Source organism: Triturus cristatus, chromosome 12 (genome assembly GCF_964204655.1).
Source record: "Triturus cristatus chromosome 12, aTriCri1.1, whole genome shotgun sequence".
Classification (NCBI taxonomy): Eukaryota; Metazoa; Chordata; class Amphibia; order Caudata; family Salamandridae; genus Triturus; species Triturus cristatus.
The window spans coordinates 207,074,541-207,088,592 of NC_140595.1; the positions used below are offsets into that span (position 1 = coordinate 207,074,541).

The following is a 14,052-nucleotide window of genomic DNA, read 5'->3' on the forward strand; positions in this document are numbered from 1 at the left end:
TATACCATCAGTGTAGTTTATGGTCCTAATTTGGACGACTCGGATATGTTTGACTCATTAAGTCTAAAGTTGTTGGATTGGTCAGGTGATTTAATTTTAATGGGCGATTTTAACTATGTAATAGACTATGGTATAGATTCGCTTAACCGTTCAGCACATAGGATATCTAGAACTCGTGCCTCCATATTAGAACTTTTGCGACTGCATGTATTAGTTGAGGTGAGGAAGATCAATGTATTCTTTAAAACCATGGTATACCTATTATTCTTCTCCAAGCAAACCATATTCACGCATCAATCTTTAATAGGTGGCAGATACTGGAGGATGCATATATGGAGGTGTGCCCTAAGGTTACATCAGATCATAATCCCATAACGTTGACATTTTGGGCTGCACAGGCAGGGAACGCAAATTGGCACCAGTTTATTTCCTCGTGATCTTCTTACTAATCAGGCACACCTTGGGGGCATGCTTAGAGAATTCTTACAATTCAATAAATGTTCAGCATCAGTTGTATGGGACAGTATGAAAGCATACATAAGGAGGGGGGACGCTGCAGGTTGTTCTAAATATAGATGTAAGCCTAAGGATGTGTTGGCCGTTATCGGCAGGAGAGATTGGAGCTAGAACTGGAGGATGCAAAGGCAATATTATCCAGAGACCCTGGGGAGCAGTCTATACATCACAGGCTAATTGAGAAGCGGCTTGTGCTTGATCGTGGGTTAAGAGAAAAGGTGGCTGCTAGTTATCATAAAAACAAAATGAATACAATGAGAAGGTGGGGTGCTTTCTTGCATATCAGATTTCTGATAAGAAGTCCAGAAGCTCTATTCAGAGTATTAAGGGGAACGATGGGGTGGTGTATACCCACCCTCAAGCCATAGCCGAGCAGTTTACATCTTTCCATCAGGGGGTTTATAGCAAGCCAGATAGGTCTGATCATTCTGCTATCTTAAAGTAATTACATAGCTGTAGCTTGCCAAGACTTAACCCCCCCCCCCCCAGCAGTTATTCCCCTGAAGCACAGATATGGTCTTGGGGGAGATTTTAGAGGCTATTAGGGCTTTATCTACCAGGAAAGCTGCGGGAGAGGAAGCAATCTTGCTTGAATTTTATAAAGTACTTATGGACAATTTAGAACTGGAATATTTTGACTTGTTTACTCATTTAGGCAGTGGAGGCGATGTTCCTGCCTCCAGGGTAGTAAATAATATCGTAGTCTTTCTTAAAAAGGATAAACCCCTGAAGATAGGGGCTCTTATCCCATTTCACTCCATGTTTTTTCTAATATACTGGCAAAGCGTTTGGCCCCCTATCTGCATACCCTAGTGTCAGGTCAACAGCATGAGTTTGTGCATGGTAGAAAAACTACCAGTCATACTACAACTGGGAAAGCAGCATTTGATGTTGTGGAAATGACTAAAGATCGGATTGGCGCAATCATGCTGGATGCTGAGAAGGCTTTTGGTCGAGTCGTCTGGGAATCATTGTGGGCGACTATGGGAGCATTTGGACTGGGGAGTTGGTTTATATCATTGGTTCAGACTTTATAAAAGAATCCTAGGGCGAAGTTTTTGTTGGGGAGAAATACATCCCCCATATTTAGGATATATAGGGGCACACGTCTGGGGTGCCCACTCTCTCCTCCACTTTTCACTCTTTATTTAGAGCCATATCTGAGACATTTATTACTAAAGGAAGGTATTTATTTATTTATTTATGACATTTGTTAAGCGCGAACGAATACCCGTAGGCGTCTCGGCGCTAGACCTTAGCAGCTGTCTCTTATCGAAGCATGGGAAACATTAGGAGAAAGGAATACTATAACTGATTAAACAGCCAGGTTTTCAGCTTCTTACGAAACTGTAAAAGTGAGGGGCAGGTTCTAATGTGATGAGGCAAAGTGTTCCATATCTTTGGGGCGACGACTAGAAACCGGCGGTCACCCCATGACACTGTTTTGGAGCGTGGAACCACTAGTTGGTTCAGATTAGAAGAGCGAAGCTGTCTGGATGGTCTATAAGGAGTAAGCTTGTCCTTAAGGAGGCGTGGTCCCTGATCATGAAGTGCCTTGTAAATTATACAAAGTGACTTGAACTTAATCCTGTTTTGGATGGTCAACCAGTGAAAAGTTCTTATGGTGTCAGTGATAGGTGCAAACTTGGGTGTTCTGGACAGAAGACGTGCTGATGCATTTTGTATTGTCTGCAATTTTTTTGTTACCCTGACTTGGGCATTAAGAAAAAGTGAGTTACAATAGTCTAATGATGAAAGAACTAAAGAACTGACCAAAGTTTTGGCAGCAGTGTCTGGCAGAAAAGGAATGATTTTCCTTATCATTCGGAGTTTGTGATGGGCAGTGGCTGCGACCTTATTTGCATGTGCCATGAAGTTAAGCTGGTTGTCGAAGATAACTCCCAGATTCCTGACCTTGAGGGTCAGACTAGGGGGAGTACCAAAGGCTGGCGGCCACCAGGAAGTGGGCCATCTCGGGGAAAGAGAGCCAAAAATGAGCACCTCCGTTTTATTGGAATTAAGTTTCAGACAGTTGTCTGTCATCCACTCTCCGACTGCTACCATACCGTTTTTAAAGCGTTCTGCTACCTCCTGCCCGTCACCTTTGATGGCCAACACTAGTTGCGTATCATCAGCATATGAGGTTAGGCTCATCCCGAATGCTTTGATCACACCCGCAAGGTCCGACACATAGATGTTAAAAAGTGTCGGACTAAGGGAGGAGCCTTGAGGAACCCCACAAGGAAGTGAACGCTTGGCCGATTGATATGGCCCCAGTGTGACCACTTGTGTTCTGTTGGACAGGAAGGAGGAGAGCAGATCTCTCGCCGTATGAAGAATTCCCATCCGTCCGACACGGTCTACTAAGATCTTATGGTCGACCATGTCGAAGGCCGCCGAGAGGTCAAGCAGAACAAGAAGTGCTGTCCCTCCCTGGTCACGGACAATTCTAATGTCGTCCGCTGCCTTGAGAAGGGCGGTTTCGGTTCCGTGATATTTTCGGAAGCCAAACTGTGTGTCATCCAGCAGCTGATGTTTCTCGACGTATTCTGAGAGCTGCTGGTTCATGGCTTTCTCCGTCACCTTAGCTAAGAAGGGGAGGCTTGCTATAGGTCTGTAATTCTTTAGTTCCTCCTCAGCCAGTCAAACTAAATGGTGCGGAGCTTAAAATAACAGCTTACGTTGACGATATTGCGGTCTTTTCCACAAATCTGTTGGTGGCCCTTGCTCATATATCAAACGTGGCAGATAAATTCAGAGTCTTCTCTGGGTACAAGTTGAATTTATTAAAAATACATATCATTCTTAATTTTCAATTGGATGCCTCAGTAACAGGATTAACAGCTACAGCTATAGATTTAGGAATTAGGTGTAGTAGTCGAGCGGAGCCTACTAAATTGCTTAACTACGAGCCTCTTTTACGGGCAGTAATTGCTAAGCCCCGGGTATTGCATTGGCTCCTCTCAGCATAGTGAGCCGGTGCAATATCATTAAGATGAATATTTTGCCTAAATTCCTATACTTATTTTGATCTATACCACTTTGTGTTTCGGATTTTTTTGAGTGCTTAGAGGGAGAATGAGTAGCTTTACATGGGATTACAGGAGGGCTATTCGCTTTTTTAAACTCTCATATAAACGAGAGGGTTTTAACCTTCCAGACTTAAGTTGTAATTCCGGGCAACGTTTGCTGGTCTTATTTGGAATTGGCTGATTCGGCGGGAACGTGATCGTCTTCTATGGGTTACCAACTTACATTTGGCTCTGAAACGAGGTATTCTCCACATAAACTTACAGACCTTAACTATTTCAAGAGGGTTAGATTTAAGATAATCAGGGATATAGTGCGGATCTGGCAGGAAATTGGTTTTAAATATTCCCTATCCACATTGAATATGTACACTCCACTCTGAAGTAACCCAGTCTTCCCCGATATATTTAATGATAACACGGGGAAGGTTTGGTAAAGACTGGGGGTGTGCAACTGAGGACAGTTGTATGACTTTCAAGTCTTCCAGGCCTTTGCTTCATTACAGGAAACATACGGGCTTCTACAACTGTTCTTCTTTAAATATTTGGAGTTGAGGGGCTATTTTTTAAATGTTTGCAAGTTAATTATTGAACATGAAACATCAGATAGTCTAACTTGTCTCTATCCGGCTTCTGGTAAATTTTCCATAAGCGTGCTATATCAGAAGTTTACCTCGCATACTTAGGATGACAGCATGTTATTAGCTCCCAAATGGAGCAGGTTGCTTGTATCTGAAATTTCAACAGCAGAGATACAAGAGGCTTTTGAAGATGTACATCAGTTAGTGCTGTGTGAGTCTGAAGCTGAAGCAATTAAGAACAGGTTGCATACTTTACTATACGCCTGACCATTTCTCAAAATGGTAATTGTCCCGAAACCCTGATAAGCCATACTGTCCGAAATGTCGCTGCTTTGCGGCTGACATAGTACCTATGTTCACTGGTTGACCGGGTCTTCTAGGTTTTTGTAACAGCCCGTTTCAAATGATAGCTTCTCGCTTGTGGTCAGACTTTCAACTGTCTACAAAGGAAATTATGTTGGAGTATAAACCAATTATTGACTTTAGCTTTAGGTAATTAGTTTCTATTGTAATGGTCACTGCTCATTTATGTAGCGCCAGGGCTTGGATAAGTCCTTTACCCCCAAAAGTGACGGAATGGTGGGCAATGTTTCGCCAAATATACAAACATGAACTTACAGTGGCCAAGGCAAGAGGGCCTAAAGCTATCAGGAAGGTAGAAAAAAAAAATGGTCCAACTTTTACTGGGAATAGTTTATGAACCTTTTGAAGGTACTTAGGTCTAGGTTGGATTCCTCTCTCATTTATTTCTCTTTGGGTCTCTCTTTTTCTACATTTATTGACGAAATGTGACAGAATATTTATGAAACCGTTGTATGTCATTCAGAAACTTTCAGGCTGTTACTAATGCTCTGTTGTAATCATCATTTTTGACTCCTTATAATAACAATAAAAATATTTATAAAAAAAAAAAAAGAAGAAGTGACTGATGACATTTGGTATGAATGCCTCCCAAGTCCTCAGCACCAACGTACCTGGGAAAAAGGGTGGTGCAGGATGACTGCACTTAAATTGTCTGAAATTTGCTCATGCAATGAGCTGATGTAATACCAATGAGGAAGGTGCTGTTTAAGGTCAGGAGACACAGCGAGAGCTAGTATTTGCCTGAAGGACATACATATGAGAACTTTAAAGACTAAGTTAAGGTCTCACTGTGGCATCGCAGACAAATTGGGAGGAAACATGCGCCAAACCTTTTATAAACCTCATCACAGCAGGTAATTTAAACAAGGAGAGTTAGGCAGCTAAATGTAGAAAGTCTGAAAGGGCTCACAAATAACCTTTAATAGCGCCCACTGCAAGGACTTGACTGGGCCAAAGTTAAAACAAACAAAAGGAAGTCAGATAGCTTTACTTGTAGGGGGTCAGTCTTGCGAATCTCACACTAAGCCACAAATCCGTCCCAGAGACCAGCATAAATAAATGTCGTAGAATGGTGCCTGGCAGGAAGGATGACAGCCACCACTTCTGCTGGTACATCAAAAGCAGTTAACTGCCGTCACTCAAGCATCACTCAAGTAGGGGAAGATTGAGAAGATTTAGGTAGCGGACCTTGCCTTCTTGCTGTGACAAGAGGTCCTTGCAAAGTGGCAGTCTGATTACAGTACAGAAGCTTACACCCAGAAGGTCCAGGTACCACACACTCCTGGCCCAATCCAAAGCCACTGGAATGATGGGTTGTTCGTGACCTTCTTCAGAACTCGAGGCAGTACAGAATTTCATAGCTCCATTCCAGCTGAAATGTGTCTCCAAGCTAGTGTTCTTGTGGGAACTCCAATGCCTAAACCCTGCACCAACTACCCTTTAATGGAAGGCAGGTAGGCTTACAGACGCATAGCCCACAACTGCAGCAGACTGATGTGAAGCCGGCCCTTGGCCGGAGTCCACTGATATCCACTTTGCTAGATGATCTCCTTAGTCCAGCAGGGACGTGTCCATCACCACTGTCACTTCTGCTCGGGGAAAGGAAAGGGGCTTGCCACCTGACCGATTTTGTTCCAGAAGCCTCCACTACATACCTCTAGCCGTCTCCTGAGACTGGGATGGCATCAGTCAGACTGCATGGATGCAGGGTCCAGAGGAACCTCAAATTCTACTGCAGAGCCCATATGTACCACGTGGCATAGCTGACAAGGAGGAAGCAGGAGACTAAAAGGCAAATAAGACTCAAGGCTGCAGTAACCAGGACACATCAGGCGCATAACCTGAATGTCCTGGACTTACCATGGACAAAAACCCCTCAGATTGCCTCAATGAAAGGAAGCCTCTTTGAAGCAGTAAGGTGGGACTCAGGCTCATTGATAGTGAGCCCCACGACAGACAGCCAATTGATGTGGTATGGGAATATTGATATCCATGATCTCCAAAGATGGACAGAAGCCCACACCACTCCTTTCTTGAACACCCGAGGACTGGTGAAGCGAAAAGGGAGCACAAGAAACTGAAAATGCCCCTGGCCTACCCTGAAATGCAGATCACGTTTGTGCGCCCTGCAGGGTGGGTATAAGAAAATTCTGCAGATCAAGAGATACCATCCTGTCGCCGAGGTCTAGTGCAGATAAAATCTGGACCAGTGTGAGCATTTTAAATTTGTCTTTCTGCATGAAGGCTTTCAGAGGCCACAGAAAAGGCCTGCGGGCCCGTCCTTTTTTGGAATAACAAAATGACGAGTAATTACCCCCTCCTTTTCTTCTGACTCTAGAACCCTCTCAATAGCACCGTTGGAGAGCAACAACCGGCCTCCTGTAACAGAATAGATAGGTGCTTGTCTCAAATAAATAACTAAAAAACAATAGACTGAGAAGCGGCCATGAGTAATCAGCAGTGACTGAGACTAATTGAAACATTCCACCCATAACTTTTTGGTTTACTTGAATGTGACATGCTAAGTGTGACGAAGATGTGGGCCCTATGCTCACTGTGCCTCTCGATCCAAGCTGCACCTGACTGATGAGCCCCAATTAGGGCAAAAGCGTTCTTGGGTTGAGTGTGTCCTGGTTCAGAGAGGACCGGACATGGAAGTTCCAGCTGGACTGTTCCTACTGGAGCAGGATAAAGGTAGATTTGCATATAGTGGAGACTAATCTGAGGTGGCACGGTGTACAAGAAAATGGACTAAGATGCCACCTCAAGCAATTATCAGTGGCTGTGATCAATTCAAGCATTCAGCAAATCACTTTTTGCTTGCTTCAGATATACCAAGAAAATCATGTAACAGCCATTTTTACATAACCATCACTCCATGCCTGAGCTATCAGACAGTAATGCTTGGCAAAGGAATGTACAGAAGACTAAAGCAGCCGCCCTGCAAATAGCAGCCACAAGGACTCCCCTGGTGAGAGCAACAGATGCTGCCATGGCCTTCAGAGTGTACACAGAGACCAACTGGAGGGTCGTCCTTAGCAAAGACTTCGCAGACCTGGGAGAAGATCAGATCCACATAGAGTTGAATGTCCCACTCACGATCCTAAATAGACAAAGGGATTTTGGAATCTACCTACAAATTCAGGGTGCCTGCCAGATGAGTTGCAACTAGAGAAATGCATAGTGCTATAGCCCACTGTCACAAGTGTAAGGCCTCATAGGATAGTCGCAATGAACCATCTGTGCTCTGCTGGCTGAAGTAATTGACTAAGTCATGATTTCTGAGAGAATCTAAATAATACTGCCTAGGAAGAATCGCAGGACATTATAGTGTGCACAGAGTCCAGTGGAACCCCAAAGGTAGGCAGAGGTAAAAGTACATAGCACCTTACTCTCCATCTGTGTTAGTGTGGGCGAGCAGTAAGGCTTTATCAGAGGGTAGTGTTAAGCATTTATTATACACACACTCATGCAAGAAATGATGTCACACTCTCAAAGACTGAACTCAGACGAATTTGTTTGCATAAAAATATTATTTAGTTATTTTATTTCTAGAACCAAGCCAGGCCTGATGCAGGTCAGTGAAATAATACTTTCCAATACTCATTCAATAAATTTCAGTTGAATGCAGGTTCAAATGCAGTTGGTTGAATTACAGGTAAGTCAATAATCAGAATTACTTTTCAGTTACTTTGTAGATTACAGTCCATATTACTACTTGGATTACTTTTTAAGATTACTTTTTCTACTCTGTGTGATATGCCTAGATCTCAAACTGGGACATTTCCTAGAGAAAAGGTAAGTAATTCACTTTTGGTACAGTTCCAGTTTTTATTCAAACCAACCCCACACATTTAGAAGAATTTTCAAAGAAAAGCAGTCAATATAATCCTATGGGTGGAAATGAAGTTATCGGTTTACGGTTAAGTACTTGTTTGTGGGAGTTGGTATTCTGGGGTTAGAACCCAGGGTCAGGTATGCACTCCAAAGCACCCTCAGCAGAACTAGGGCAGCTGGGTGCAGAGTTCCGAGGCTCTATGTTATCCAATGGAGGATAGGGGGCCTTCGGTTGGTGGCTGCTCACTAGTGGGTGCACTTGCCAGGTCGACACAACAGTTACAAATTGCGCGCAGACCCTGCAGTGGCAGGTATGAGATACCTTTTCAGGCCTACTCATGTGGGTGGCACAATCAGTGCTGCAGGCCCACTAGCAGCATTTGATTTACAGGCCCCGGCACACTCAGTGCACTTTGCTAGAGGCTTACCAGTAAATCTAATATGCCAGTCATGGAAACGCCAATCCATAACAATTTACAATAGGAGCACTTGCACTTTAACCTTGAACAGCAGTGAGAAAGTGCGCAGAGACTCTAAACAAGCAAAAACGTAGTCAAAATCGGGAAGTCAGTAAGCAAAAAGACAGGGCAAACATGCCAAAAGAGGCCAGGTCTAACACACAGACATCAGATTTGCTGAAAATAATGCACCTACCCATGCTGGACTCGTCTGTCTGTAAAATTTCTTCGTGTTTGTATGTGCCATTCATTATTCTGGTGGAAGTGTTTTCCAAGACGCCATTGGGGTAATGCTCTGCCTCCATCTCCATCTCACTGTCACTGTAAAAGACATATATGTAAGAAAACTTAAGTAGAGAAAAATATGTCCGGTGTGCCACTCCTTAGGGGGAGAACGAAGCAGGGTTGTGAGAACTTTATCACTGGCTGTAAGCAAAAAGTGCTTGCAAAGGGGATAAGAAAACATCTCTAAACCCTGACCCTTGTGCTGAAAGCTATTGAAACTAACTGCTTACTAAACAAAGATTCAAATATAATTAGAATTGTACTCCCAAACACATAGTAAGTACATTTATTATATGCTCAGTTAATAAAAACCATTGCATAAAATACACTGATACAAAATATTAAAATTTGGAAAACAATAAAAAGTCATCATACATATTCTTAATGTGACAAGCAAATGAGATGCAGGGGTCATGATTGCATAATTGCTTTTGTAAATTCACCCAGGAGGCACTCCGTAGCTAGTGCTTTTTGGTTCATCTGGATGATTTGGTAGTCAGATAGTCTTTACTCATTTGCAGGATTGCTTAAAGCACAGTAGAACAGCCATATTAAAACCTCTTCAAATTCTTGAAAAAATAAATTGTCCTTAGATGAAGCCCTGCTGTATCAAAACAGCAGTGTATAAAATTGTCTAGACCCCTTTAGACGTGAGCCATAGGTTACAGATCGCTGTGTTGTTTGTTTGAACCTGCGGTGACCAAATTATCCATTAAAACTGTTATACAGTTCATTTTTGGAAGAGCAGAGAACAAGAGTTTATGTCCACAAGACTCTTGGTGCTGGTGTTTGGCTTTATTCCTGCTGCACCCTTGAGTCAGATCAGTGAGGAGGCCGTATTACTTTGCCCTTAAATTCATAAAGCCCTAGTTTGAGGTTTTTGTGTGTAGAACCGACCAAATGAGGAGTTGACTCTCACCATACGCCATGGATTGCATTCATTATATGCTTTAAAACAAGCTGGTCATCCGTTTTGCGACCTTTAATCATGATCTGGTTAGTATAATTCATTTTGTTTGGGGCAGAGGCCGGGGATTTATGCCCATTGAGGCGGCTACGTGCTGATGGTTAGCTTTGTTCCTGCTGCGCACATGAATCGAACCAGGCAGCAAGCTAGCTGAATATCCCCCTCCTTCAAAGCAAGCTTTCACTGCCTGCCTGCATGTTCTTATCTGTTTTCGTTTCGGAGCAGGTTTTAATAGGATTCTTCGTTCCCTCTCTAAGCTCTTACATATCCACAATAGGTGTAGAACGTCCTCTTTTGCCTCAGCGCATAATCTGCACAATGTAGATGACTGTGTCCGTTTCCATGGGGGCAGATGCAGCATTGATTGCAAAATGCCCAGGCTCAAATGCAGGTATTTTTCCTTTTTTACTCTTGTAAAACCAGCGCATAAGTATGGTTGGGGGGACCTTCTAGAATAGCCCTGGATAACGAACCAAAGGTTTGCATTCTATGTCCCAGGGTCCGCACCCTTTATTTTGTGCCAGCATTTAACGTAAGCCCCCTTGAGCTATTTGTTGCTTTTGTAGGCCGAATTCTAATCTTATTTGTGCCCGCGAAGTGTACTGCGGGAGGTTGAATATTATTCTCATTGCCCTTGACACCGTCCTGCCAAAAATACCGCCATCCCTTCCTCTCAGGCACTCGCTTCCGTAGGTGATGGTGGGGAGGAATCTCACTTGGATCACCTGTAATAAGGGAGGGAGGCTAGGACCAGTTATTTTATGTTTTTTAAAGCGACCGCTAATGCAGTTCCTCTTCCTGAAATGGCTGCTTTTTGTTGGTGGAACATGCCTTGCTGTCTAGTATTATGCCCAATTCCTAAATTCTTCTACAGTGTTGAGCCTAAGGCCCCCCCAACTCCCATCGAAACCGGTATGTTTTCTTCTTCTGGTTTATTACCATCACTTTGGTTTTGCCTAGGTTTATACTTATTCAGTTCTTGGTGGAGAAGTTGCTCGTGGTGTTTATCAGATGTTGCAAGCCAATCGGAGTGCGGCTGATTAGTATGAGGTCTTCGGCGTAGAGCAGATTTGAGAGGGTGAAGCCTCCAAGATTCGAGGCATGGTGTTTGCAATTATCAAGGTCTGGCGAAAGATCTACCATGAATACACATAGGGCTCAGCAGAGTGAAGAATGCTTGTAAATTTGAAGCTTATTTTCTCAAGCAATGGACCTTGTATAGTGAGTGATACATGCATTTAGAACAATCAAGCGGCAAACTTACTCTGGGGAGAGGGTTGAGGAAAGGAAAAAAAAAAAACACAAACCAGAGTCCACATCTTAGCAAAAAGTGCCAAGAGAGCATGTACCAACCTCTATGTAGCAGCTTTGTAAAGTTCAGTGAGTGGTATTTTACTTAAGAGTGCCACAACTGCAGGTTTAGTCCAAAAGGTTAACAGTTAGCACTTAAAGCACAAGTCTCATACAGATATATCGTTACCGAAGTTAAGTAACTTGTGCATCTGAAAGAGACACGTTAGTGATAGATTACTTACCTTAGAATAGATACCCCAGCAATACCAACCCAGGTGGTGGGTCTGCGAACCAAGATCACACCAGAAAGTCACGGAGAACAGACCGGCCAAAGAAGCCGTCTCTCCGGACTTGGCTGTCCAGGCAGTAATGCTTAGTAAAAGTGTGCAGCGAGGTCCAAGTAGCTGCCTGACAGATGTCTTGCAGGGGGACACCACGTCCCAATGCAGTAGTAGCTGCTGTCGCACTGGTAGAATGGGCGTGCAACCCCACCGGAGGTTCCATTTTAGCCAGGGGATAGCAGGCTTTTATACATAAGACAATCGCAATGGAGCGCACACCGCTAGCCCCTCCTCCGGGTCGCCCCAAGGGAAGCTGGTACATGAAGTTCTTGGGTGGTTCACCCCAGTGGGTGCAAGTAAGTACTTGTTGGACTGATGATCTCTAGACCCGATACATGTCCCGGGTTTTAAAATATCGCCCAAGACATGGCTCGGGTTTCGGGATAACTTCCTTCATCAGTAGAGAAAATAGTTAGGGGTGGAAGAGAGGGCCGCCAAGCAACCGTCAAAGGCCTCAGTGCCCGCACAGGCACGCAGGTGCATCGTAAAGGAGCTCGTCAGCTCGAAGCTCGAGGGAGCCATTTTTAGAAACAATCGCAATGGAGCGCACACCGCTAGCCCCTCCTCCGGGTCGCCCCAAGGGAAGCTGGTACATGAAGATCTTGGGTGGTTCACCCCAGTGGGTGCAAGTAAGTACTTGTTGGACTGATGATCTCTAGACCCGATACATGTCCCGGGTTTTAAAATATCGCCCGAGACATGGCTCGGGTTTCGGGATAACTTCCCTCATCAGTAGAGAAAATAGTTAGGGGTGGAAGAGAGGGCCGCCAAGCAACCGTCAAAGGCCTCAGTGCCCGCACAGGCACGCAGGTGCGTCGTCCAGGAGCTCGTCAGCTCGAAGCTCGAGGGAGCCATTTTTAGAAACAATCGCAATGGAGCGCACACCGCTAGCCCCTCCTCCGGGTCGCCCCAAGGGAAGCTGGTACATGAAGTTCTTGGGTGGTTCACCCCAGTGGGTGCAAGTAAGTACTTGTTGGACTGATGATCTCTAGACCCGATACATGTCCCGGGTTTGCACCTGCGCGCCATGAGAGGTACTTGACCTGTTTTTAATTACATTTTGGCAGTCCACACGGCACCCCCTTACACTGACCTGCTCCCTGCTGACGAGAGGCAACTACCTCGAAACACGTGTCCAGGGATGGCTAACGCAACACATACTGTTCTTTTTACACATCGTGGCATAGGCGTACCCGCCGTCGCCACTACATTTCCCACAGTCCTTTGGGGCAACTTGCTGGTGTGACGAGCAGTGTGCGACCTACTTTTGCACAATTTTATACATAAGACGACCCAGCGGGAGATAGTCCTCTTGTGTACAGCCCGATCTTTCTTGGTGCCGACGTAGCCAACAAAGAGCTGTTCATAAACCCGGAACTGTTGTGTGCGATTCAGGTTGAATGAGAACGCACGTTTTGGGTCCAGACGGTGGAGCCTCTCTTCCTCTCTGGAAGGATGCGGAGGCGGAAAGAAAGTGGGCAAGGGGATATTTTAGCTGATGTGAAAGGCAGTAACGACCTTTGGCAAGAAGCTCACTCACGCGCCTAGCGGAGGTGATGGCAAACAGGAAAGCAGTCTTCAAAGTCAATAAACGAAGAGGACAATTGTGCAGCGGCTCAAAGGGAGCACAAATCAAATAGGTAAGAACCAGATTCAAGTCCCACTGCGGCATCACAAAAGGAATAGGAGGGAAAAGGTGAGCAATGCCTTTGAGAAATCTATTTACAACTGGGGACTTGAAAAGAGAGGGCTGATCAAGGAGCTTGAGGAAGGCCGAGATTGCAGAAAGGTAGCCCTTAATAGTGCCCAGAGCAGAGCCCTGCCGGGCCAAAGACAGAAGGAACAGAAGGACTTCTGAAAGAGGGGCAGAAAGGGGATCCACAGCCTTTGCTGTGCACCATGCCACAAATGTGTTCCACCGGCAGGCGTATACCGTCTTTGTGGAGGGACGCCTGGCTCCCAGAATGCTATCACAGACTTCAGGAGGCAAGTCAAATGGAATCAACTGCCGCCGCTCAATCTCCACGCAAGGAGGTGGAGGCTGGACAGGTTGGGGTGGAGGACCATTCCCTGCTGCTGCGACAGAAGATCCTCCCAAAGAGGCAGTCGGATTGGGGAATCCACGCTCATACTGATTAGCTCAGTATTCCAAACTCCTTGGGCCCGGTCACACCTGATCATCTTCAGTACTCTGGGTAGAAGTGGTATAGTCAGATAGGCGTACAATAGACCGCAACTCCACTCCACGAAAAGCGTCTCCAAGCTAGTGCCGCCTTGGAAATTCCAACGTGCAGAACTGCTGACATTGCGCGTTCTCTTCGGTGGCGAAAAGATCTAACCAAGGCTCTCCCCACTGTCGAAAGAGACCTTACGCCACCTCTG

At 45.0% G+C, this 14,052-nt stretch overlaps 1 protein-coding gene across 1 annotated transcript in view; it reads right to left on the minus strand.

The window, feature by feature from the left end:
* RANBP10 (RAN binding protein 10) overlaps positions 1-14,052 on the minus strand; it is a 413,778-nt gene that overhangs the window by 84,399 nt on the left and 315,327 nt on the right. Inside the window, exon 11 of the mRNA XM_085639148.1 lies at positions 8,981-9,105. Coding sequence (XP_085495274.1) covers positions 8,981-9,105 — 125 coding nt within the window. The remainder of the gene's footprint in view (positions 1-8,980; positions 9,106-14,052) is intronic.